The 27,443-nt window shown below is 40.3% G+C and overlaps 3 protein-coding genes across 3 annotated transcripts in view; 2 read left to right on the forward strand and 1 right to left on the reverse strand.

Moving 5' to 3' along the window:
- Window positions 1–17: 17 nt before the first annotated feature.
- Window positions 18–6,125, reverse strand: illr4 (immune-related, lectin-like receptor 4). Its single transcript, XM_054606581.1, is given in 9 exon segments — window positions 18–44; window positions 751–910; window positions 1,002–1,126; window positions 2,209–2,225; window positions 2,228–2,341; window positions 2,688–2,776; window positions 3,071–3,209; window positions 5,795–5,866; window positions 6,068–6,125. Coding segments are annotated over 9 exon segments (801 nt in total).
- A 557-nt stretch (window positions 6,126–6,682) lies between these two features.
- ak2 (adenylate kinase 2) lies at window positions 6,683–18,328 on the forward strand. The gene is made up of 7 exons (XM_054606454.1): window positions 6,683–6,886; window positions 9,222–9,347; window positions 10,206–10,316; window positions 11,453–11,547; window positions 13,499–13,571; window positions 15,066–15,285; window positions 18,111–18,328. Exons 1-7 carry the CDS (start codon window positions 6,788–6,790, stop codon window positions 18,116–18,118), a joined length of 732 nt encoding a protein of 243 aa, XP_054462429.1. The 5' UTR covers window positions 6,683–6,787; the 3' UTR covers window positions 18,119–18,328.
- A 1,555-nt stretch (window positions 18,329–19,883) lies between these two features.
- The window catches only part of rnf19b (ring finger protein 19B), a 33,978-nt gene continuing 26,418 nt past the window's right edge, over window positions 19,884–27,443 (forward strand). Inside the window, exon 1 of the mRNA XM_054605967.1 lies at window positions 19,884–20,131. The gene's annotated coding sequence lies outside the window, so the exon portion shown is untranslated. The remainder of the gene's footprint in view (window positions 20,132–27,443) is intronic.

The raw sequence follows: 27,443 nt of genomic DNA on the forward strand, positions 1-27,443 counted from the left end.
CAACTGCATCAAACCACTCAGTTCCCCTTCATTTCAGCAGTTCCCTTCATATCAGGACAATTTAAGTTTAACAATACAATAAAGTTTGAGTATCATAAAATGTCAATGCACAGCAGAGCTGAGCTGCTCTGGCTTCAGTACTGCTGCTAACTGTCGCTCCACCACATTGTTTACAATCCTGAAATCCTGAGCCATGTTACAGTATTCTGTGAAACTGTCTGCTGATGTCTTTTAACTTTAAAAGAGAAATGAAAAAATAATAATGTTACATTATAACTGACAATTTCACTGTTTTTCAAGTCTTTGGTTCGTCCCAGTTGAATGTTGATGCTGGAGACTTAATTGTTTTTATTTTCAATAAAAGAAAAATTAGAAAAGTTGTTCTTGTTTTACCTTTTTCTTGTTTCTACTATTCATAAAAAGGAAAAAAAAGACCAAAAAAGATAACTATTGTTCCGCCTGTTTTATACATCCACTTTTTTGTAAATATTTTAATGTCACAGACGAATTGAGAACACAAAAAAAGTTAATGGATTTAAAAAAAAAGTGAAATGCATTTTTACAGGTGACTCGAGCTGTTGTTAAAAATTAAGAAGAAAAAAAGCGGAATAATTCTGTTACATACTGTAAGATAATGGTTGAACACACTCAAGAAGAATTGTGATGTTTACATTTATTTGTTTTATCATTAGCTGTATTAAGAAGGACATCGCTCCACATTCTGCATGCTGTACTGAGCCTAGTTTTTGCCGGTTTGTCACAAATATGTCTGTGAGTCCAAACACAGGAATTATCAAACCAAGACTTCAGGTCTGGGCCTCCGTTCTTGATCCCCATCCCCACACAGTCCTCTCCATCATTGTTTTAATTTTTCCAGTCGTCTGGCTGACCGTGCTTCCAAAACATCAAACTGAGATGTTGGGAGCAGAAAGAACTGGTTCAATAAAACTAGTAATTTTTATATTAGAAATTGACAGCAGTTGTTTTCACAACAGTCAAACCTCTGGTTCAGTGGTGAGCCGTCTGTCCACAACCATGTCTTCTCTTCCTCCGAGTCCGTCAGTCCGATCCAGAAGAAGTCCCAAGGATTGTTCATTTTTCCTCTCAGGTTCTGCTCTAGGAATACCTCGACAGGAAAAATAGATGACAGACACATAAAAAATACACACAAATAATAAAAATTAAGATAAAAGGAAAATAATGTCACAAAATGTGTGTTCATATATATATATATATATATATATATATATATATATATACTTTTGTTCGTAGTTCAGTAGACTAAGTGAGTTGAGAAGAGAGTTAAGTTCCGATAGAAAAGGTAAAAAATGAGGCCTTGAATAAAAAAATTCCCGTTTATGAATGATAAAATGTGGTAAATAAAATAATAACAACAATGTCATGCTCAAGACTGCCATCATGTGGATTTGAACTATAATATCTTCAAGAAAAACAAAGTGAAATTCTGTCCAAAATGTGTTTAATCGAACACAATCGAAAAAAATGTGGGATATATATATTTTTTATCTTGTTCTTAAAAGGTACAAGAAATATTCATGTCTGTAAATTTAGAGATAAGATCACTAGTGGGGGGAAATCTTCATCCCCTTCAACAGGGCAGCAAGATCAGTGACGTCACTGGACGTTAGGTTTTTCTCTGCGCGGTGTAACGTGACGTCAGGTCAGCCTCCGACCAGAGCTTTGGCTCGTACTCTTTGAGGACACATAAACTCGCGCAATGTCAGGAAAATACAGACTAACGATGTCGTCTCTTGTAAAATAACTTATAAGAAATGGCTTGAGAAAGACCAGGATCCGGGACGTGCGAAAAATGTGGACTGTGAAATCAAACTTGCGACATTTCGGACACGGAAGAGGCAGCGCTAGCTAGCCATGCTAAGGAAGCTAATCACCGGGATACTGCTGCTGCGCGCGAGTAAACTCTGAACTCCATCACCGCAGATGACAGACGTCAAACAAAGGAACCAATCCGACAGCCATATCATTTGTAATTTAATTAAAATATACCGTGGTTAATTTTGAAATGGATTTTAATTAAATAATGTATCGTCATGACAATTAGCCTCAAAGTCTTAAAAAAAAGAATTTAAAATGTATCGGTAAAAAAAATGCCCTGAATGTGTAACATTACTTTTCTGTGCTGATGGATGGAAACAAGGATGTGATGATGAAACCAATGTGTTATACCTGCTCCTCTCTGTTCTCTTAACCAGATCTCCTCCTCCACATGTACTGTCACGTCTGCTCTCCGCCCAGGTTGACTTATCGGTGGAGAAATAATAGCACTTTCTTCCATGTTGCTCCCAGCCTTGTTCACATTCTGGACACAAGTCATCTTGTGAAGAGATCACAGCAAACACACTCTCTTTGATCATCATCAGAGGATGCCAAAGTGTAAGAAATCCATCTTTTTTTTTTATAGCACTGTGTTGCATAGTTTTACTTCACAGCATTCCTTTGCAAATATTACGTTTCTATTATTACATTACATTTAGATTGCTGTCATTTGGAAGGGCTCTTGAACAGAGAACAAAACTCTCACGGTACGGTCAATTGAGTTGAAACTCATATTAATGATTTAAACCCCTCGTTAATATGAGGGGTTTAAATCTGATTCATTTATTTTCTAGTTGTTAAGACTAAAACCTGAGCTAAGGTCACCTGACGATGCAGCTGATGAAACTCACCTGTGAGATTTATTCTTACAGCATCAAGCTCATCCGTCAGCTTTTGGAGAAGTTCCATGTTTTGTAAGCTGATTAAAATAAAGAAGAAATAAGAAGTATTTATTTTATAGCAGGGATCTGTTTATCAGAAAAAAATCATTCCCAGATTAACTAATGGATGTTAATTGATATAGAGAGCTCCAGGTAAAAATAGGATTACAAAAATAAAAGATAAAATGTGACATTTGTTGCAGATTTTACATTGGCTACATCGGCTTTTTAAGCTTTCAAGAACAAAACCTGATCTCAGGTCGCCTGAAAGCTCCCAGTTCTGTTCCTCTAATCAGCCATCAGATTTTCTAAGTCAATCTAAATTACTAGACGTTGAGAAGAAGTGCACAAACTCACAGGTCAGGCTAAGAGCGATGACAGCCGCTACCAGGAGGACACCGAGAACCACTAAGGCCGCTTTCTCTGATGTGACTTTTTAGCATCCGTTTGACACCAGTTGTTCTTGGGAACCTGTTGAACAGCAGGAGAGATATGCACTGAAGGAACTGGGTACAAGTACAACATTTTATAACCAGAAACATGGTTTCTGTAATTTAGGCACTAAGATGTTGATATCTTTGCAAATGAGACGTTGACTGAGTTAATTTCTGTTAGTTGGCTTCCCAGACAGATGATACATTCACAACAAAATAGGTGTAACTAAATATAATAAATAAATAGTCTAAAAACAGCATAGGGAAATACAATACAAATGGTAAAATTTCCATTTAAGTAAAAAAAAGAAAACACAAAAATAAATAAAAATTTAACAATTGTTATGATATATACATACTCAGTTTTTTTGTTTATATTTTATATACATATATATATATATATATATATACAGCGGGTAAAATAAGTATTGAACACGTCACCATTTTTCTCAGTAAATATATTTCTAAAGGTGCTATTGACATGACATTTTCACCAGATGTCAGTAACAGCCCAAGTGATCCATACACACAAAAAAACCAAACAAATAAGTTCAGAAATTAAGTTATGTGTAATAAAATGGAATGACACAGGGAAAAAGTATTGAACACATGAAGAAAGGGAGGTGCAAAAAGGCATGGAAAGCCAAGACACCAGCTGAAGTCTATCAGTAATTAGAAAGCAATCCTGCCCCTTGTCAGTGCAAATTAATCAACTGGTTCAGTCCCAACTGATGGCCTTTAAAAAGGTGTCTCATTACCAAGGTGTCACACAAGAAACATCTCATGATGGGTAAAAGCAAAGAGCTCTCTCAAGACCTTCGCAACCTTATTGTTGCAAAACATACTGATGGCATTGCTTACAGAAGGATTTCTAAACTTCTGAATGTTCCAGTGAGCACTGTTGGGGCCATAATCCGGAAGTGGAAAGAACATCATTTCACCATAAACCGGCCACGACCAGGTGCTCCTCGCAAGATTTCTGACAGAGGAGTGAAAATAATTATCAGAAGAGTTGTCCAAGAGCCAAGGACCAGTTGTGGAGAGCTTCAGAGAGACCTGGAATTAGCAGGTACAATTGTTTCAAAGAAAACAATAAGTAATGCACTCAATCGCCGTGGCCTGTATGCACACTCACCACGCAAGACTCCATTGCTGAAGAAAAAGAATGTTGAAGCTTGTTTAAAGTTTGCTGCACAACATTTAGACAAGCCTGTGAAATACTGGGAGAATATAGTCTGGTCAGATGAGACCAAAATTGAACTCTTTTGATGCCATAATACACACCATGTTTGGAGGTCAAAAATCTACCAGGATGATGAAGATGAAACGAGGGTGGACATTTCAGCAAGACAATGATCCCAGACACACAGCCAAGGAAACTCTCAATTGGTTTCAGAGAAAGAAAATAAAGCTGCTAGAATGGCCCAGCCAATCACCTGACTTGAATCCAATAGAAAATCTATGGAAAGAACTAAAGATCAGAGTTCATAGAAGAGGCCCACGGAACCTTCAAGATTTGAAGACTGTGTGGAAGAATGGGCCAAAATCACACCTGAGCAATGCATGCGACTAGTTTCTCCGTACAGGAGGCGTCTTGAAGCTGTCATTACCAACAAAGGCTTTTGTACCAAGTATTAAATAAATTTCAGTAGGCATGTTCAATACTTTTTCCCTGTGTCATTCCATTTTATTGCACATAACTTAATTTGTTTTGTTTTCTTTTTATGTATGGATTACTTGGGTTGTTACCGACATCTGGGGAAACTTCATGTCAATAGCACCTTTAGAAATATATTTATTGAGAAAAATGGTGACGTGCACAATACTTATTTTACAAGCTGTATACACATACTGTCACACTGCCACTTCAGTTAATTTATGGAGCATTATTTTTCGAGAGTCTCTGCACTAATACACAAATATGATAACTCATGTCATCACAGGCATATGTCCATCAGCCTACGAGGCTCCACAGCATAAAGAAAGAGACTAACAGGAAACAGGGAGATGAAAGACACAACAGATGACTAAACAAAATACAGATGTGGCTCTTCTTCATGGTCTGTTCCTTAATTCCCATCGACCGCAACCTCTTCTCTAAACTACCTGACACTTTCACCATGTCCTCTCCTCACTTGAGATGGTTTCTCTCAGTCTTTGTAGTTCACAGTGACAAAAGAGGGAAAAAAAGCCACATATTTGCAATAACATTTGCGTCAGTCGTTGACAAATGTTTGCTCTGTGTTCAGTTTAGCTCAGCATGTCACAACAAGCTTCTGTTGTTGCTCTTAAGTGACCTTAAATTAAGTTTTAACCTTCCACATAAAATGTTTTCCGCTAATACTACTGTATATTTAAAGTACAAATATTGAATGCGGTTTCAAAGTTTAACGTTACATGAGAACGCGGTATTTCAAAGAAGAATACACATTTTGTTAAAGACTATAAAAGTATTTCTTTACTGTACTACATTCTGTTGCCAGTTTTTCTCTTTGTACTAATAATACAGTTTTTTTGTTTGTTTCCGGGACCAAGCACTCTCAGAAAGCGCCGAAGGATTAAGGAATGCAGGTTTTCATTCTGACAAAAGAATCATCATAAAATATGTTTTTTATTACGCACCAGGAAGCTCTGAGGATGGCTGAGTGCTCAAGATCCTGACTCCAGATTCAGGCGGTGAGGAAGCGGTCCCTGCGACACAAAACATCCTGTTGAATGAGCTGCAGTAATGCGTGCTGATGTCTGATAAAGTGTGACATTAAAAAAAATCATATTCCACTTGAAAACTCAGACAAACGAAAAAGGAACACATCTTTCGTCTGGTAGCTTTCTAAGAAATAAGAGGGATGAACATGCTACAACTTGACAGACAGACAGAAAGATTCTCACAATCGTTGTTTCCCCTCTCTCTTGTGAACTTGACCTCTGAGTACAAAACTTCAGCCTCAGACATTTTAATGCTGTGATCACCAGTGACTTAAAAATGAAACTAAATAAACGTGTTGCAGCATACTGTCTGACTTGAGGATGGGGAGGGATTAAGTTGGTTTTATTCATTGGGTAAATTGAAGATATTCTCACTTCTTATTCGTTCAGAAAGATTTATTGCTTTTTTATAATACTATCTTGTCTTTCTTTTACTATGTCTCTTGTGTGCACTTTACTCTATGCTGCTGTAAGCCTGCAAATTTCCCGCTGCGGGACTAATAAAGGATTATCTTATCTTATCTTATTTATGTTCTGTTACAGGAAAGTCAAATATAGATGAGGGTTTGATCTTTTTTTAGTTTGAGGGTTTCATAGAGGAAGTCATTTGAAAAGCACTAATATGAAACAAAATAAAATATATAATCAACATTCCATATTGAAGCCTTTCTGGATATTACACAACAAAGCGTCACCCAAATGTCATCCAATCAAGAAGCACAGTATGTGACAGAACAGCCGGTCGGCCAATCAAAACGCCGTGTTTTTCTGTAGGGGCGGGGCTTAACCGTTGTAGCAGAAAGGAGGCGTTGGCGTTTCCTTTTCTGTCCGAACTTGGTTGAAGTGTCACCAGGACGCCACAGACGGACTTCACTAAAGTTTCTGCCCCGTTGGTCTCCCGGTCTAGACATGGCCCCCAGCGCGCAACTGAAGGAGGCGATAGCCGATGTGCAGGAGGGGATCCGTGCCATCCTGCTCGGGCCACCCGGAGCCGGGAAGGGGACTCAGGTGAGGAAGAGAGCTAATGGAGCTAGCTGTTAGCCGTTAGCGCATGGCCGGTGTGTTATCAGTGCTAGCTCATGCTAGCACAACCTCACCCGGCTTTAGCGTTGCTTGGTTCGGTTTGGGACTACACCTCTTGGAAGACCGCAGCTGGACAGTCTGATTAGATGGGTTTTATTAGTTTTGAATGTGTTTGTCAGTTTCATAATAAAGATAACTATTATAACAACCTCATTAGTATCAGAGACACTTACATATTTACGTATCCACGCAGTTTAGTCTGAAATTAGCTACTTTAAATCCCTGGTGTCAAAAGTTAGCTTTTGACACCTGCTGTCTTCATTTTATTTTTGTACCACTTAATGTTACAGTATACACTGCAAAATCAAAGGTTAATTGCACGAGATCGTCCAAAGTTTGCTTTCGATATTATTTCTCGTCAATTAATAACTTGATCTAGTGAGTCCAGAAAACGTTTGCAATGCTTATCACAGGTAAACAAAGACTAACATGGGTTTTTTCAAGTTGGCAATGGAGCAAAAGAACCCCACTGGTATTCTGTTTACTGGGATATGAAGCGGAGAAAAGCCTGTGATCTCTCACTGTCCAAATACTGCAGTTAGCAAAACATCTGTTAATTGTACACATCATTTTTAAGAGAAAATGGTTCCTGCTTCTCAAATGCGAGAATTCATGGTTTACTCTCATTGCTTATGCACTGGGGCTTTGTGTGGGCATTTCCACTGTTTTTGACCCACCATTTTATTCAAATGGCATTTGGACTCAACTTGACAGCATTCATTATTTTCAAATCTTTTATCTTGAAAGCTTTTAGAAAATGAACAGTAGCAAGAATATCATAGTCTAAATAGATCCAGATACTTAAAGCTGACTTTCACTAAGTACTTGATCTTTAAAATAATAAACTTATTGCCATGTGTCAGAATCATATCAGACTCTATTGGCCCTTAGCTAATGAAGTGGCAGTAATGGAAAATATGCTTGTTTTATTGGCGCAAACTGTACCCATCTGTAGATATGTACTTTTTAATGATTCAGCACAATTTGATAATTTATAGCAAACTATTTTGTGGACCACCTGTCAGAGTGCCACCAACCCCTTGGGTGTCCCTGGTCCCCACTTTGAGAATCCCTGACTGAGCAATGTCAAAGTACTTAGAAAACCAAAGAAAGCTTAGGTGGAAGTTCACTGGGATCTGTTCTGGTCAAACCAGTGCTTCCGGAAGATCAGCCGGTCTTCTGAGAAAATTGGGTGTACCATTGTGTATTTTAAATCTGCTAAATGCTTTGTGTAATTTTCAAACCATTTACTAATATTAATATGAAATTATCTATCCATAAATCTATAGAATATAGTACGAGCAGGCTAGTGAAGACCATTGTAGAGAACAAACTCCTGTGCAATTCTTTGCAAAAGGCACATAGTTGCCTTTTGCCCTATAGGAACCAATTTCATGATTACATAAGTCAAATTTGTGTTGAAACTTTGTTGGACACAAAAACCCAAAGTGTTGCCAGCTTAAAAAAAAAAAAAAAAAAAGGATAAATGTCACCAAGACCTCCTTCAGTCTGTCGTCTGACTTCACATAATGTAGACCTCTCAGATCAGTCGCTTGTGCATTTTCAAGTGCACAGACGACACGCTCTGGCATTACTGTGTGATCTGGTTTGAGTCTTGAGAGTTCTCAGTAAAGCCCTCAGTTTTTTTGTTTATATATTTTATATATATATATATATATATATATATATTATTATTTTTTTTTTTTTTATTTTTTTTGTAAGTTATTATTTACTTCATAATGTCAAACATTCTCTATTTCAGCTAGAGTTCAGCTTCTAAACTGCTTTTTTACTCTCGTATTATAATGAACTGAATGTCTTTGCATTTTGGCGGACGAGACAAGTTATTAGAATTTAGGACTGTTAGACAAATACTTTTGCTCAACAATATATTTGTCCCAGAGATAATTGAAGAATAATCCTTAGTTTCAGCCCTGGTTGTATTACATGTTGCTTTGATTCCATATGGTGAATGCTGTGTTGCAGGTGAAGCCGTACATGACAGCTGAACATACTAGAGGGGTGGCTCGGTCAGCATAACTATAACTCTGCTGCTGGAGACTTTATGGTCTCGCAGCCAAATTACACAAACTGCTTTGGAGCCTCTTACGGCCAACAATGCAGGTGGTTGGCTCTCTGACAGAACAGCGGGCAGAACAAAGTTAAAATCCACATCCAAACATTTTCCTCGTCTGTCTGCTTCATAGTGATGACTTCAAACTTTAAACAATGAATGAATCCCTCTCCTTCTCCCCCGCAGGCCCCTCGGCTAGCAGAGCAGTACTGTGTTTGCCACCTGGCCACCGGAGACATGTTGAGGGCCATGGTGGCCTCGGGCTCGCAGCTCGGCAAGAAGCTCAAGGAGACCATGGATGCCGGCAAGCTGGTAATGTTTCCTGCTCATCTGCTTCTCACGGTCTCTGTGTGTATTATTCTTTCTCTGCCCTTTTAGCCCCTCTCCGAGGCTCTTGCTGTCTCATGCTTTATTTGTCCTCAGTGACATTTACAGCTGAAATGCCTTCAACACAAACATGCGGTGAAACAAGTGTAAGACAGCAAACTAGATTTTCCTGAGGAAAAATCCATTCCTTTTTTAAATTGGAACTCGGCCATATTCTGAGAAAAGCGTTATCTGCTAATGGAGGCAAAAATACATGTAGCCTGTACTGTTATTATTTTCTATTCATAAGTCTGTTCTTGTTATCTTGTTTCTTTTATTCTGTTGTAAATGGGCTGACACTGCGTATTAATCGGTCTTGTGCGTTAACTCGCACTACACGTTTTAATTGGCCTTTCTGGACATCCAGAATCTGCAATTTTCCATTCTCGTCTGTACTGTATTCATTTTAGAAAGGAGTTCCTAATAAACTGACTACTGAGTGTTATTCCTAACTAATAATTTGACTAAATTTAAGATGTTTCATCTGGCACAAGAACAATAACGTGTTGCCTTTTTACACTTTTTCTAACCAAGTTGTCAACCTCCGGTTCTAAAAAGTGAAGCCAATGCTGAGGTGACTTAAACTTGCATTCTCTGTTCTGGCCATCAGGGGGCGACTCCTCCTGTTTCAAAAAGAAGTCTGATTGTATAGAAGTCTATGAGAAAATGACTCTACTTCTCACTTGATTTATTACTTCAGTAAACATTTTAAACATGAGTTTATGGTCTCAATCTTCAGTTTTCAAGTTGTAGTCAATACAGCACGATGTTCATTTAGTAAAAAATTATTTTGTTCCCTTGCAGGTCAGCGATGAGATGGTTGTGGAGCTCATAGAGAAGAACCTGGACACGGCGCCCTGCAGGAAGGGCTTCCTGTTGGACGGATTCCCTCGCACAGTCAAACAAGCAGAGATGGTTAGGATTTAATTTGATGGTGTCGCTTTCTGCTGTTATGTGAAACAAAACTGTAGTGAGTACAATAAATGGATAGAGTGCAGCAGTGCATGAATAACTTGTAGACCAAACTACAAATTTTAAAGGATAGCTTGACACACAACACAGCGATTTCCTGTTTGTTCTTTCCAAAAGAACAAACAGGAAATCACAGTGCCCAGAGGGAATTATCTTCAGCCTGTAACTCCCTGTAAAACCACAACTTGTTGTTTTTATTTAGAGGTCCTGTCAGGTGTTTTCTGGACCGAACCAGGCTAGCTGTCTTTCAGTCTTTGTCCCGACTCTAGCTCCACATTAATCCACATGAGAGTGGTATTGATCTTTTCATCTCACTCTCTAATCCTATTTGCCAAAATGTCCAACTATTAGTTTAATTAAATTAAGGTTAAGTGCAATTAATGCCCTACTGCAGAGTTCATACTAACAGCACAATTCAAAGAAAGGCTAAAATACTAGTTGGTCATGTAATAAATAAAACTATTGTCGCAAATAATACACAATGGATTCAAGCAAAGGCGCTGCCCCTTTTTTATGGGACAGATGGCAGCTTTCTCCAGTCAAAACATAGTCTTTTAGTGAGAGTTTTTATGATCTAAAAAACATATGAAATACAAAAACATTATTTCACAGAATGACTCAATGTCTCAATCTCATATTTTTTCACTGTAAAAAAAAAAAAGAAGCAAAAACACAGCCTCCTTCATGATCTTTGAGCATGGAGGAAGTTTTCTGCAAAAAAAAGACAAGAACAATGGGAATAGATCAGGGAAAAAAGGAGGGGTTTGTACTGATGAAAGACCGAATACATTTATGAATAAAGGCATGTCTAATAATAACATGTGACAAATAACGGTATAGTATAGAAAAAAAGTTCCTGTAACTATTCGGTCTGTGAGTGGGTGAATGAGAGACAATTGTGTAAAGTGAAAATGAATGCACCCATGTGCTGTTTGAGAATTTTATTTTTTTAGACATTCAGTGGATGTTTGTATTAAAAGTCCTAATATTGGAGAAAAGTCAGAAGAAAAAAAAGAGCCTGATGCTGAACGATGGATATCAATCATGTTGTATTTGACTCCTGCATTTGTCCGTTGCAGCTGGACGACTTGTTGGACAAGAGACATGAGAGCCTGGACTCGGTGATCGAGTTCGCCGTCGATGACTCTCTGTTGGTGCGCAGGATCTGTGGAAGGTAGGAGCCGGCCTGAGAGAGAAAGAATGATCCAATCTGTTTTTATTTTCCCAGGCATAGTTCCCAGGATGCTGCTGCTCCTTTTGGCTGAGAATCAGCTGGTAGATTGATTAATGTGAACAGAGGAGGCTGGGACGCTGAGATAATGCCGGAGAGAAGTGCAGCGTGGAAGCACGCGATTAGGAAGGTGGCCTGAGGGGGTTGGTGAGCGTCCTGCAGCTGGAAGGTCGCAGGTTGAATCCTTAAAGACCGACACGTGTCCGTCCACCATGAAATATGCTGAACACCACAGCTGCTAAGAGTCTCGCTGTATTTTTAAACGCTACTTTTCACGAGTCTCTAAAGGGACACGTGTGTGTATTAGAATGGAGCTACACTTTATTAGTGATGCTCACATTTACAGGAGCAAACACAGGATTTTATGGTGAGGATTTATTGTCATAGTCAAGAAAGGTGACCTCACTTTTATGCCTAAGTGGCATCTGAGGACACGCAGTTCTACTTGAAAGTTAATTTGATGTACAATAATATTTCTGCAACAAAGTCACACCGGCATTCATGAAAGCAAAATTAAGAGAACAATCCAACTCCTAGGCTTTGTCAGGATCAGTAAATCCACATGGTGCTTTTCAGATAGTCTGACACCAATCTCAAACCGTCTCTAGGTGTTCTGAATTTTGAAGGAACATAATCTTATGGTGTATCCACCTGCTGTTTATCCGCGGTGCTCTCTAGCCATTACCGCGGTGGCACGATCAAACAGTTTGGAGTTATATGCTTAATTTAACAAACTTGCATTCCAAGATTGCTTTGATTTTTATCAGGATTACATATATAATATAATTTAAATCTGTAGCATGAAATAGCTCAAATGGAAATTCAGACAGGCGTATTCAGCTAGCAAGAGATCTACGGACCGGCAGAAGCAAACTGAAGGCAGACTCGTCGCTTTTATCCTCTAAGTTAAAGGAAAAGGTTTTATGTGGATGTCCAATCAATGTCGATGGTAAATGTCGTCATCTGAGCAACACGTTTCTCAGTGAATGCTCTATTGACTGAGAGAGACTTACCGGGGATCAAGCCCGATGACCCGGCAACGTTAAAGAGCCCAGGACGCTTGGGTGTAAAAAATTCACAGGGAGTCAAAAAACAATCCTGCCTGACCTATTTAGACCCCTAAGAAGAGTGAAAAAAACTTTTTCTTGCCTGAGATTTCGTTCTCTTACTGACAGAGTGAAGGGTGAGAGGCGACTGACCCTCGTTAAGAGGTTCTCCTTTGACACTCTTTGTGCGTGTTTGAGCTTGCATTATGTATGAGGGAAATTTATAAAGTTGTCGTCCTGTAACCTTTTTGTGACGCAAATTAGCGATTCTCTCTGTGGCACTTTGTGGTCTGCCCTGGCACCGATCCATTTATGTAAGCTCCACAGGTTGAGACCTGAAGAGAAAGCAAACATTTTACAACAACTTAACTGCTGTGCAGCAAATCGTTATTTAAACTGTTTAGAAACTGTTGAATTTGACATGCCGCCCTCTGATTTGCCGCTGACCCAGCACATTGAACATCAGACATGTTCAGGCCTTTACGCGTGCTTTTTAAAAAGAAATTTAAGTTGTGAAATCTTTTCTTAACCCTTGTTACGGCGGCACAGTGTTTGTCCTCCTTTTCCCCATAATACCCACTCTACATTATCCACACGCCATAATGAAAAGAAGGCAGTTTGCAAAAAGCCATCTTTCTGTCCACGGGGGTCCTTTTGTGAGGACGAGGAGACGGCCGTCCGTTGCCTTTACAAGCCCAAGTAGGACAAGGGCATTATGTGGGATGTGAAAAGGACAGTTAAGTAGTTAGTGAGTCACTGTGGCCGTCTAACCTTCGTGTGTCCTCCTCTGCTCTCACTCTGATTTCTTCTCCGTCCTTGTCCTGTTCTCCTCTTCTCCGTTTCCTTAGACTAATTCATCAGCCGAGTGGCCGCTCTTATCACGAGGAGTTCAACCCCCCCAAAGAGCCCATGAAGGATGACGTAAGTAATTTAACTACCAACCCACTTAGGAACCACTTTTGGCTCTAGTGCCACCTACCTAAAATCACAACCAAGCTGGAAACCGATGACTATCCAGCCAGATTCAATCTGAATGTATAAAATGTTTACTCTTCATTTAATCAGTGACGTGTTTCTGGTTAAAAGCCATCATCCTTTAATTCATTTGATTTAATCAGGATACAGCACAAAAGAGTAGGTGTATGTTAATAGAGTTACAGAAGATGTCTTTTTAATATTTTCTCCATTAGAGTAGATCTATGCTTGGCGGTTGCACCCAGTGGATGGAGACAATTTGGCCTTGGACGTGGGAGGTTGATTGATTTTATTTTTAAGATAATTGTTTTGGCATTTCTGCTTTATTTTGATAGTGAGGGAGAGACAGGAAAGGCAGGGAAGAGAGAGAAAGGGGAAGACATGCAGCGAAGGGTCCTGGGACGGACTCAAACCAGGGCTGCTGTGGAAAGGACTCAACCTTAATGGTTTCGCACCACCCAGTCGAATTCCAGGGTGCCCAGAGGCTAAGGTGTTTATCAGGTGATGACAGATCAGGGTTTCCTGCTTTGTTTTACTGTTTGACAACGCTGATGCTGGAGGAAATGATGACACTTTTAAGGTTGTGTATTAAATCAGTGAAGAGGTTGTGAAGATGTTCTACAACTGAGTCCATCCAGCGCTGGCTGACTTCACTCATCAGATGCATGTAATTGAGCGATTACATCACGTATTAGCTTTGTGGAAGTTTGAGTAGCATTTCACAGTAATGGAAGTGGATTTCAGAGAGTCAACAGGACTTGCGTAATGTTAAATAAAGTGTGTGTGAAGTGCTGTGTATTCTGTCATAACTGTGTTGGTGCAGAGACATATTGATGGCTAACATATAAATGCTGTTGATCGGTTTCAAAGTAGAGTTAGATATGGGGCCCTTAATGTTAAGGATGTACTGATCCAACTGCTTCAATCTAGCTTTCAACTCAGATACTTAAACAGTGATACAGAATACAGATCAGGTACCGGTGCTCTCTATTTCCCAGATTTAAGACTCATCGGGTTTGCAGGTGAATGCATGTGACGGATTTAAAAGCCACGTCTGGCTGATACCTGATTAGTTTTATTAGGTCAGGTTTGGTGCATCCCGACTTATAGTGCTCTAGTCTTTGTTTACACGTGGAACCTTGTGACTCAGCTGCAAACAAAGCCGCACACACACAGCGACACACAATCCCCTGGCCTAGAAAGAAGGCTGTGATTTCCCAAAGCACCTGTTTTGTTGAGGAAAACGAATACAGATTTCAGAACAGCAACAAGTAGCGAGAGGGAGACAGTGACACTTGATCAGGCTGCTGCATGAAACCAGAGACTGAAGAACGTTGACCTTTTGGCAGACTTGAAACTGAACACATTGTTGGACGGGTCTGACCATCCCAGTCTGTTTTTCTTTCTCATGTGTTTCCTCCGCTCTTATCTTCCCCTCAGCTGACCGGCGAGCCGCTCATCCGCCGCAGCGACGACAACGAGACGACGCTGCACTCCCGCCTGGACTCCTACCACCGGCAGACAGTCCCTCTGGTCAGGTACTACAGTGCCAGGGGCCTGCACACGGCCATCAACGCTGCCCAGAGCCCGGATGTCGTCTTCGCCTCCATTGTGGCCGCCTTCACCGCCGCCACGGAAATCCCCGCCCGAGCCGTCGCCTGTAAAGACCAAGTGTTCTTCACTTAAAATCCCCTTTTTCTATCCTTCCTGTTTCCCCTCCAATGGGTTCTTCTTTTTTTTTTTTCCCTTCAAGGGTGGAGATTACACAAGAGTCGATCAAGTGTCACAGTGACATCAAAATGTAACTTTGCGAGGCGTAAACACAGAAGACGGAGGCTCAGTGTGGCATCAGCAATTCAAGAAATGTGATCCCTGTTGTAGAAACGGAACGGATTGAAAGTTGTGTTTCTTCATCACAGAATCGTGTCTGATAGAGAACCATGTAGACACAAAGCTTGGCACCACGCCGCTGCTTTTGCCTTTCATTCAACGTAGAAATGAGATTCAATGTTTTAACATTTGGCAGAGCCGATGCAGTTTACTAGAATGTGTTTTGAAATATTGACGCTCGCTGCATATCGTTTGCCTTTGCTGGACAGGTCTGATCTTGTTTAATCGATGACTTTTCCCTTTTCTCTCCCCGAGTCTCTCATCCTCTTATCAGCTATGTTTCCTACTCCTTTAAAGGTAGAAATACATTAGAAGCATCAGACATGCATTGTCCAACCTGCCAGTCCTTTTTCAGCTCAAATTTGTGGCACTGAGAGAGAACCAAAGCTGTTGGTTTTAATCGGGTGTCATGAAACTGCAATGACCCTTTTAACTGTTTGAAAAGAACATAATGTATGATGTTATTGCTGAGAAGATAGCAAAAAGAAAAGCTAAGACAGGGCAAAGGAAATGCAGAATAATGACACCTGAAAATCCAACATTTGTAGCTTGCCAAACATTTAATTATTGAGAAATATAGACTAATGATTCAGTAATAGTCTATACAGGATCAAGGTTTCAAACTGTGAGGCCTGCTGGCTGTGACACAGCTCAAAAAATTATAAAATCTGTCCATAAAATCACGTAGAAATCATAGAAAAAATGATGCTCCGTATCACTACAGAACTTGCTTAAGAATCATGTCGTTTTGAAGTTTTCTTCAGTATGAAAGTAATCCAGCCATTACTGCTAACGTCTAAGTCGGCTTACTTTTGATTGTGCTAAATTGCCAAAATGTGAACAAATATACAAATCTAGGCAATGATTTTATCTGAGCTGTCCCACAGTGTCAGACTTTGAAAACCTTTGATGAAACTTTTGTGACACAAATCAGAAAATCACTCACTGTTTTTGTCTCAGACCTCCAGCTCACTCCAGAATCAGGGACTTCAAGTGATGCGTCAGTCACTGTGTCCACTTGAGACCCCCCACCTCTCACCCAGGACATGTGTCCCCTTCTTTCTTCATGCATCAGTATAATCTCCTCCTCTTCCTCGTATCGACTCCCTCTCTCGGACTCCATGAATTAACTTTTTTGGACGTTTGAGCGGCTGTTCTGGCTAAAAATGAACTCATCATTTGATTGTTCCGGCTAATTGTCAAATCAATATGCACTCCACTGTGAAACGGACCGCACCAAAGTAGCTTCCAGTGTGTGACGTTGGCTCCCTGCAGCTATAAGCCATCACTGGTTTTACAAGGTTTACAAAGTTGTGGTTGCAACATGCTTCTGTCATTATTCTTCTTAGTAATGCATGTGATTTCCTGTCTGTCTCCGCTGGAATTTCATTAGAACAAAATATTTCTTAGAAGCTACATTACTCAGATAAACGCGTCAGAATCCATCAGTGTTGAGTGCGACCATTTTAGTCTTGGTCTTCACATACAAATCTATAAACTAGCTTGTTGCAAAAAAAGTGATTGCAAGAATGTTGTTTTGAAATGTAGAGCACGTATTTTAGTAAACTAGCGAAAAGTTTGTTAAAAAACTGTGAAATGTGTTCTTTTTCATCTCCAAAGTTCAGAGGTGGATCAACATACTTTCATTATTTTTATCAGTGACATTGAAAGTTAAAGAAGGGAGTCAAAGTGTGCAGACTTGCTGACATCGCAGTTTGTGTGAAGCGAACCGGATCAAAGAGACGATCTGGGGGTCGTTGGTCACTAAAACCTTGAGGAAAATTCCATGGGTGTCACTTGACCTTCTTTTTGTCCCATAGGCTGGACTTTAGAGTACTAGCTAACTATGTTTAGTTACAATGAAATATTCTTTTATCACAAGTTGTGGAAAAAATGGTGAATTATCAACAGAAGTAATGATTTCTTTCCCCCCCTCCTCTCCTGTGATAACAGACATTTTGGAAGCTCTGCCTCTGAACTCTCCTGTGACATTTTTTGAGGATTTACCCTTGAATCTTGTCTTCCTCCTTGACCTATTAGTTTCCCGCTCTGTAGTCACCTGGTGTTAGTGTTCAGTGGAAACATCTTGCATGCACAGTGTGTCACCTGCACTTTCCCTTGAATACTGATGCGTTTGTTTTCTCTCGGGGTTTTGTGATGAAAAACAATAGCAGATGTTCAGGGAGGCCTGGTAGGAAGATTTTAGTCTCTTTTTCAGCTCACCGAGACAATTTCATGCTAAATTATGTTTTAATATTCTATCCTGTGCCCAATGGTGCTTTATTCCCTTTTGTATTTATTGCTTACTGAAAGCTGTGAATGTATAGATTTAGAAACGCCTGACTGAAACCTTGCTGTTTGTTTTATTCACCCTTAAATGAACGTGACTTTTAAATGGGAGAGCTGGCACCTTAATTGCACTCTGAAGTGGACGGGACTTGTTTTTTTTTCCGTCTATTGCTCTTGACAGTTTGAGCATTTAAAAGACCAGAATAATGTTATTAGTCATGTTTCATTTCCTTTGTAATTCACCCAAAACTTGTCTTCCCCTCTCTCTCTCTCTCTTCTCTCTCTCTCTCTCTCTCTCTCTTACAGCTGGTTGAATGCTGAGCTGCCACATTTCCCCCCAAGGCGAAGGATTGGATTTAACAAAAGATTTCGGGTGGGTTGAGAGACAGAGGTGGTGGGGGGGGGGGTATCAGAAAATACAGGGAATCCTTAGACTTATAAGAAGTTGAGGTTGATTTTGCGCTGCTGTGGGGCTCGTATTTGTCTAATTCCTCAAATAAATCTCATGCTTTCCTACAGTACAATCATCCCATTTTGTGCAGCCTTTGCTTCTTTTTTTTGTTTTTGTTTGGGGAATTCTTAATACACTTCCTGTTTGATTTGCTTTCGTTTTAGTCTAAACGTGACTCAAGGGCAGATAATGTTGGCCGTTAAGAAAAGACATGATTGTTTGGATTACCAAGCGAGAAACTGCAAAAAAACTGTTTCAGTGTGTCAGTTGCCTTTTGGTAATGAATAACCTGAATGCACAAGTTTGAGGCAACAGGGGCCCAACAGCTTACCTCTGCCTCTGGGAGATAAAAAAAAAAAAAAAAAAAAAGCATTTTGAGTTTATTTGTTGAGTTTTTTTGTTTTTTTGTTTCCCCCATTAAAAATGCTAAAACAAAAATGCTAATAGATAAGAGCCAAAGTGAAACTGAGAATTGTTAAATTAAGTCAGTTTTTATATTTTAGTATATAGTCAAAAATCATACATTTATCTAAATGGTTTAAAAATCACCATGACTACTTTTCATTTATTTTACTACAAGACTAAATTCAGTAGTTACATTTTTAAGAACCTCTTTGAACACTTAATGAAAACCCCCTAGTATTTCCTCCTTAATTAAAAGTGCCAAATTAAAGTGTGAGATTTTAGAAATTAAGAGTTTAAAAAAAAAAAGTATTTGTTTTTCAGAAAATCAACACCCCCGTTATTGATATAATGAATTCCATTATTAATACTGATACATAAGCACTATTTTAATGTTGTAGCTGCTCCAGGGGGAGTTGGTTTCAGATGCTGTATACACATCTAGTTCTCTTCAGTCCACTGGTTCCCAACCTCGGCCTTGAGACCCTGCAAAGAAAAGAACAAAAACGTTTTTATACACCAAATTGTTTTCCTATTTTGTTTAACTTTTCTCTGTAAAGCTTTTGTTTGATATGGGGTAGTTTTACCTCTTTCAGCTCTGAGTTATTATTTAGATGAAACCATCAGAAGTTTCCAAAATGTAATAATCTGATTTCAGTGTGAAATCTTAAACTGCAAAGTAACTAAAGCTATCAAATAATTAAGTAAAAAGTACATGATTTGCCTCTGAAATGTTTTGGCGTAGCATCAAATGAAAGTACAAGTACCTCAAACCTGTGCTTACATACAGTACTTCAGTAAATCAATAGTTCAGGACATGTCAGAACTTGTAGCACTGCAGACAAACAGGATGATATCAGACAAGATAATAGGTTGACCTAAGATTACCATTAAAGAGCAATTCCAGATACTATTGTCTGTTGTTACCCTGTGAATTAACAAAGCAGAGTCAGATTAAGTGCTGTGATAAAACACAGTAGCTACCTGGAGTGGAAACACAATGATTCTGTTTACTTTACCAACCAAAGAAAACACTTCCTTGTTAGTTTCCTTCTTCTCTTTCCCATAAATGCGTCTCGATTGTTTATTTATTGTAAACGGCAGTTGAAGTTCCCGAGGGGCGGTGACGACACGGGGTGGGGTTTCCGTATTGTGGACGGCTAGACGACACCGACTGGGGCTTTCCTCCATGACGTCAGAGAGAGAGAGAGAGAGAGAGACGCGGAACGAGGCGAGCTGCGGAGATTTAACTTTGAGTTTGTGCGCTGCGCTCGCGGGGCGCAGGAAAGAGAGGAAAAAGGCCGCGCGGTCATCTGCCAGGAGGTCCCCGAGCGCGAGAGGAGAGAGGCGGGCACGTCACCGAAGGGCTGCTTGTACTTCGTGCTTTTTCGAGAGACGCACAGGAAAGGAGCCGAGGAGCCCGTCGCATCGCTTCCACAGCCTCTCCCGTCGAACAGAACCGGTTCTGAGCGGGGTAAGTGCCCCGACAGTGAACGCACCTCTGCTGCATGAGCTGTCAGTCTGACATGTCGTTGATTTGAATGAGCTTTACTGCTTTATATAGACCAATAAGATAAAAAATAAATAAAAAGAGAAGCATCAGAGGGAGTGAAGCGGTTTACCGCCATAAAGCCTTTCTGTGTGGTTATGAACGAGCATGACGGTCACAGTATCGGTATCTGTCAGTCAGGAGGGTCCACTGACAACCAGAACCACCCGAATTATCTTCACAGGGAGGACCAGTCTCTGCGTGTTACATGTCGGGAGGAAACAAACCAGTGTCCGGTCTCAGAGCCGCTGCATGTCGGGAAATAATCATAAACTCAAAAAAAACCAAAATGTCTTCAGCTTCAGTAGCCCGTACAGTCACTGTCCAAGTTTTCCCTTTTTAAAAAGCTACCCTTGTGCTCTGCCACTCCCTGGTCTCTGCCTGGGCTGAGGACATGCTGTATTCTCCCCGTGAAGAAAGAAAACAGATATGTATTGAATTCTAAATGTGGGGAGACAGTGGAGCTCATGACAGAGGAGATATTGTGATGTGAGCCCCACAAACACTCCTCACATGGATGTAATGTGAATATTTTGTGGGATTATTTCTGATTGAGGACAGATTTTATGATCATGCTTCTCAGGTTGTAAAAGGTGTGGGGACATTTTCCAGCATCATGACGTTTTTGGTTGCCTTGGTGATGAGACATCTTACAAAATGTGGGTTTTGCGTAATTATTTGTGTTTTAGAAATGACTAACTAAATGCTTTAGGTGCCGATAAACAACAAGCTCTTAAACTGAGGTTGTAGTAAGTATTCCAGGCAGTAAATAAATGCCATTTAGGAGTTGTAATCGGCTCAGTTGTGATAGCTGATGAGGTATAATGAGCTATCCTATCTCCATGTTGTTTGGATATTTAAAAGGAAGTCTGGAGTGGTGGATTTGTTCAGATTCATCAGATGGCAGGGTTTTTCTAAGAGAACAAGCACAACTGAGGGGAACAGCAAATAAACGTTATTGCCGTTCGTTGGATGGAGATGAGCTGCACAGACGGAGGCAGTGAGTTGTGACCGCTTGAAAAGAAATGGCAAATGTTCTTTCATGACTTCACATCTTTCATGAAGTGTCCCGAAAGTAAACACCACCCAGCTGGTTCTCTCTTTGAGCTAGGATCTGCTTTTATCCCAAAATTTGCAACATAGACCTTGACTAATACAATTAATGATACATCATGTTGATATACAGCACATGCCGGCCTATAACTATGACATTTCTCCACAGAAAAAGCCAAATTTACAGTATATCTCAGGTCATTTAGAACTATGTCATTAACATTGTTGTAATCTTAACGCACTGTACTGCTTAATAGACATTTTTCACAGCAGACGTTTTGACATGTCATGGTAGGAAATAGCACAGGCGTGTCTGATAACATTAATGATGCATTCACTTACAGTATAGGGGAAGCCCTGCTGTTGAGCATGCTCCTCTTAAAGAATGTTTATTGACTGAATTCTGCACAAATAATTGACAGAAAGAAACCAAATAATATTGCTTCAAGACAGGTACAGCTCTTCTGGACAGTGTAGTTTAAAGGTAAGGGCATGGCCAGGCATAACTTGCCAAACAAAAGCATTATACTTAGTTTTGCTTGGAGGTGATCCCAACCAGATTCCTTTTAAAAAGACTGCATATTTTGTTACGGGTGTATGGTCGAACACTCTCTGTCCATGTCGGCAGCAGTTCATCCCTCTCGTCACCAGTGTTTGACCATTTCCTCATCCAGAGGAGGTTAGGGTTCCCGTGTCATTGTGTGCTTCAGGTTACAGACAATAGCTGGGAATTACACGCTCTGTTGTGAAGACGTACTGTGTGCGTGTGTCCGTGTATTGTGCTGCCGTTTCCTCTCTGAAACCTGAATACACTTTTGCAGTTTCGTACTGTTACTGCTGCTGTCCTCCGTCTCGGTGTGTGTGTGAGTGTGTGAGGGGTCGTTGTAAAGTTGTGTGTTTTAAGAGGGGCTCAGCGGTTTGCTCTTTGCGACTGTAACGCCTGCAGACCTGACATTAAACATTCAACAACTCAGCAGTGTGGCTCCTGAACGCTCCTCTAATTATAGAAGCTCCCAGCCTGATTCCCTCCAACTCCACCTTCCAGAGCATCGCCATGGACCCTGGATATACTTTATATATATATGTGTGTGTGTGTGTGTGTGTGTGTGTGTGTGTGTGTGTGTGTGTGTGTGTGTGTGTGTGTGTGTGTGTGTGTGTGTGTGTGTGTGTGTGTGTGTGTGTGTGTGTGTGTGTGTGTGTGTGTGTGTGTGTGAAAACTTAACTGGTTTGAAATTTTTTGAATGTGTAATATTTTCAACCTTTTTCTGTCCACAAATAGTTAATCATATACATTTGGGATTTACGTTGCTTTGGAGATAAAACAAACAATTTGAAGACGTTGAAAGATGCACACTTGCGAGTGCATCTTTCACCGTTTCCTGACACAATAAATAAGTACATTTTACTCAAGTACACCACATCATCTCCGAGGATATTGCACTTTTTACTCCACTACATTTATCTAACAACTTCTAGTTACTTTGCAGATTTTGACTGCGAATACACAATATTTTCATGATACATTTTGATGGATTATTATGGATTAAGCTACCCATCAGTAAATAAAGTACCTGAAATGAGCTCCGCCTTTACCAGCTGCAACATTAAAGTGATGAATGCATTTATATTTTGATGATGATACTTTAATACTTTTACCTAAGTAAGAATTTGAATGCAGTGCTTAAACTTGTAACAGAGTAACTTTTCCCACTGCTGCTTGCAGCCCTACAGTTAAATACTGAGGTAGTAGTAGTAGTAGTAGTAGTAGTAGTAGTAGTAGTAGTAGCATCTAAGGCCTTTTCAGGTCTTGTTAACATGTTCTTTTATCACAAATTTCCTGATTAAAGCCTTTTGCAGTTTTGCAACATTCTTATATGGCTTGGTACATATGCTATATTAATTCTAGCAGCTCCAAATCTGCATAATTCATTGATTAACCGATACTAACCAATACCACAGTCTCTTTGAGGTTGAGGTTGACTGGGCAGATACTTCAGTTCCTAATGACTGTGGTTAGGGCAAAGCAGTCCGATCATCAGGCAATATATGTACCAAAGCTCAGGTGTTGTGTTGACATCAGTGTACTCGAACCTACATCACACATCTTTATCCCAGTATTGTTCAAAAATATGCTTTGGTGTTTCGCAAACTAGCTGACTTCCCTTCTGTAAACCAACTAATCGATAAGTCAAAAAGAGAGATTAGAAAAGCATTAGTGTCTGTAACAGCAGATGCAGCATCAATAAAGTAGCGACTGAAACGTGAAATAAATACATCTTCTCTCACACACACATTTTATTATTCAATTCATTTGGCATTTGCTTTCGGGGCGTTAAAGAGAACAAAAGTTTTAGGCTGAGCCGCATTCCGCCAGATGTTTGGATGGTTTTCTAGGGAAGAGGATTATGTGCGCACACACACACACACACACACACACACACACACACACACACACACACACACACACACACACACACACACACACACACACACACACTGTGCAGCTTGAGTGTGAGTGTTGGTCTAGATTCCTGGGAAGTGCAGGCCATCATGTTTGGTTGTCGTGGCGTATCTTCCACGGAACTGCCTCCATTATTGTTATTATCGCTCTCATCACCAACTTGCCCACTCATGCACATGCCAAAATCCAACCTCTTTGCTTACGAAGTCACACCACATCCTCAGCGTTTGATGTGGGTGTCCCTGCTGTTCGTTAAGTGTTTCTTGTAGATGTGTGAAATATTGGCTATATACAAAAAGTACTTCATGTTCCGTGTGACGGTAACTTCAGGTTTCCTCAGGCTGTGTTCAAACTGTTGATTTTCTCTTAAACAGAAAGGCGTTAAGTGAAACAGCTTCATCTTTTTCATGTATGTATGTATTTCACACTGACTTTATTTACAGGGATGAGGGCCACATGTGAAAATGTATTACGCTCAGGACATGTGGTCCAAATCTTTTTTATACATTTATTATAAAAAAACGACGACAGCATGTGAAACTCTTATAAATATCACCATTCAATATTTTCTGAAAACAGATTTTTTCTTTTTGATTGGATAAGTTAAATTCCTGCTTTTACGGAAGTCTTGAGAATTATCACCTTCTGAGGGAAGACAAGTTTGTAAGACAGATATAAAATAAATAGATATAACGCGTTACTGTTGTTGTTGATATTGAGCTGTAGAGGTGCTTTTTGGGGGATTATATTACTTTTAGATTGAGCTAGCTAGCTGTTTAAAGTCTTTGTGCTAAGCTAAGCTAGCCATACGCTGGCTGTAGCTTCATGGTTTTGTTTTCAGTTGAACAGTTTCTTTTTCTGCAGATGTTCTTTGGCATTTCGTTTTATCTGTCACAGTTTTACAGTTTTTTCAGCATGCTAGTGATTAGAATTAGCATTAACGCTAGCGATTAGCATGAGCTGATTGAAAGGATAACTGATGGCTTGATTTCAAATCCACAGAAAAATGAGAGAAGGCTTGGGTTGCGCTGTGATTGTTATGCTACTCCGGTTATGAAAAATGAGCTGACAGGAACCTGGCACGTTTTAGAATTTCCAGTGTAGAGACTTAAACTCTGGGGTTGTTTTACTCTTTAAGAGTGACAGAAAGAGAAGGAGGGGATCTGTCACGGGATGTTTCGTTTTTACCTCAAACACTTTCCTTCATTTCCACCACCATCCCATCAACATGACTATAGTTGGACTTAGCAGGCCCCAGGGCACTGTAAATCTTTGTGTGTAGCCTATTACTGTGGGATGTCAAAAGAGGGCATGGCCTCTCCGAGTGATTCATTAAAAGTTCATTCCTAATTTGCTTTGGAGGAGGCGGTGACGAGGTCATCAACACTCAGCTCTCTCTGCTACACCGTGTCATTATAACCCGGTTAATCGGCCGTGATGTCTAATCTGCGTGACTCAGCTGGTCCTTCTGCTCACTGGAAGTAGCCTTGACTTGTATGTGTGTGTGTGTGTCTGTTTTTCTCCGAGAACCAAACGTTCTCACAGAGTTCCTCTGAAGTGACGTCGTTTTGCTTGACCTCTCTGCTCTAAAATAATGAACATTTAGTCTCTAATGATGGGGATGTGCAGTCTGTGTTGGTGAACTATGTGCTCCATTAAAGCGGTAAGCAGCTCAGGGCTGGCCCATGCCTAACAACAGAACAACGGCTACTTCACTGTCGTTGGCTGAGTGCAGCTGAAACAACAAAGTCCCCATAATAAATCTCTGCTCTCTGGCTTTCATTAGCTACGCCAGCCATAAAGATGTGGGTGCCTCTGTTGTCTTAACAGTGTCTAAACATTTTTCACTTTATACAGAAATACAGATATAATTGCCACGGTATTGTTAAACGCACTTCTCCGGTTTTATGCTAGCATCCTCTTCAGAGCTTTGAAGTAGCATTTTCAGCAACATTTGCGTAAAACTATCAGTGTTTAAAGCATAGCATCTGACTGCAGAGGATTAGAGTATTCTACAGGAGCTCTTTCAGTCAGTTTTGATACATTGTTTCACCCTAAAAACTGCTGTTTCAAGCATTTCAAACCCTCAGTGTTTTGTATGTAAAATAATTTAAGTTAGCAGGGAGCCATTTAATGGTAACTTGGCCTACTTTGTGTTAACATTACTGCATTGCTGTAAAACAAGTGGATGGTTACCTGATAGTTTGGCAGCTGTTAGCTTCAAGTAGTGTGCTAAACTTCAAGTGTTTCCTGAGCACTAGAGTCCCTTTAGAAAGCCTCTACTTTACTGCAGCAGGGTCTGAGTCAGCCCCGTGCAGTCCTGGGTCTGGTTCTCCTGTGACTCCCTTGTGGGGACCAGCGGAGGAGCCAGGAGAAGCTCTGTTCATGGGCAGGTGGAGTAGATCCCTCTGCCAGGAGCGGCGCTCTCATCCACCGGATGGAGCTCAGACTGTAGGGCAAAGGCGGCAGCGAAGCCGGATCTGGGTCTGATGGGCCGGTCACTGCTGGAGGCCCCACTGGAGTCTGAGCTGAAGAGGTTTTTGGTGAACCTGCTTGCCATAAATCCATTTGCCAAACATGTATTGGAACTGAGGAAGCAGTTGATAACGATTCCCTTGCCTTTTTAAGTATGCTATTAATGCTGGACTTTTACTTGTAATGGAGTATTGTTGTGATAATGCTACTTTACTTAAGTTAGAAATCAGAATACTTCTTCCAGACTATAAAACAAGCAGTTTTTATTTTGCTTATTAGTTATATGAAGTTTGAAGTTGTGCTGCGATTTCTCTGTAGAAGCATGAGAATAACACAGAGATGCATCTTTACTACACGGTCAGGGTTTACTTTGTGACCCTATTGCCTATAAGCTGATGGTCTCTAATTACCTCACTCCTCCCCATACACACACCCACACACACACACCTCATACATTGTTAGCTCCTGTGTTGACTAGGGGACCACCTGTTCCGTCCGGAGACCGTTGGCCCCCGGCTCTCAGATTAGCCTGGGTTTAGTCAGCCTCACTACAAACAGTCTGAACAGAGCCGGCTCTCTGTGGATCTGTCTGTTCATTTTAAAACAAAGTCATCAGTCGCTTCAGACCGCAGGCTTTTAGCTGAGGCTCTTATCCAAAGTGATCAAACGCATTACAACACTGAGTGCAACAACGGGATCATCCATTTGGTGAAACATTAGTCAGAGAAATGTTCCTAGATTACTATTTTTTGGTTTTGTGTGATTGCACTGAGTGGTGTTTAAATCAAAAAGGTTTTATATCACTTATGCTTTTGGTTGATATATATATAAAGTTTGTTGCAACACATACAGGCTGGGGGACGCAGCAGTGAGAAGTGAAAGTACAGAGCCAGAGAAGCCTGCCAACTTTCCAGGGAATCACCAGAGACAATAAACAGCGGTGTAGTTCTCAGGAACAGACGGGCCTCGGGACATTTAATAAATAATGAGTTCCGCAGAATGGGGAGAAACATAATGGTGTGATTATGTGACTGCAAAAAGGCTGCAGTGTGTCACTTAAAGTGGTGGAAGTACACTTTCAATTGCTGAAACTTTTTACTTGTATATTTCTTGAGTCATTTATGCTATTTATCACATCTACTTCACTTCTTTTCACTAAACATATTTTTCTCTGTTTTTCTCCATTTAGCAGCTAGAGATCCAAGTTACTGTTGGGATTCACATTTTACTTACAAAATTAAGATGCAT

This window comes from Anoplopoma fimbria, chromosome 10, assembly GCF_027596085.1.
Source record: "Anoplopoma fimbria isolate UVic2021 breed Golden Eagle Sablefish chromosome 10, Afim_UVic_2022, whole genome shotgun sequence".
Lineage (NCBI taxonomy): Eukaryota > Metazoa > Chordata > Actinopteri > Perciformes > Anoplopomatidae > Anoplopoma > Anoplopoma fimbria.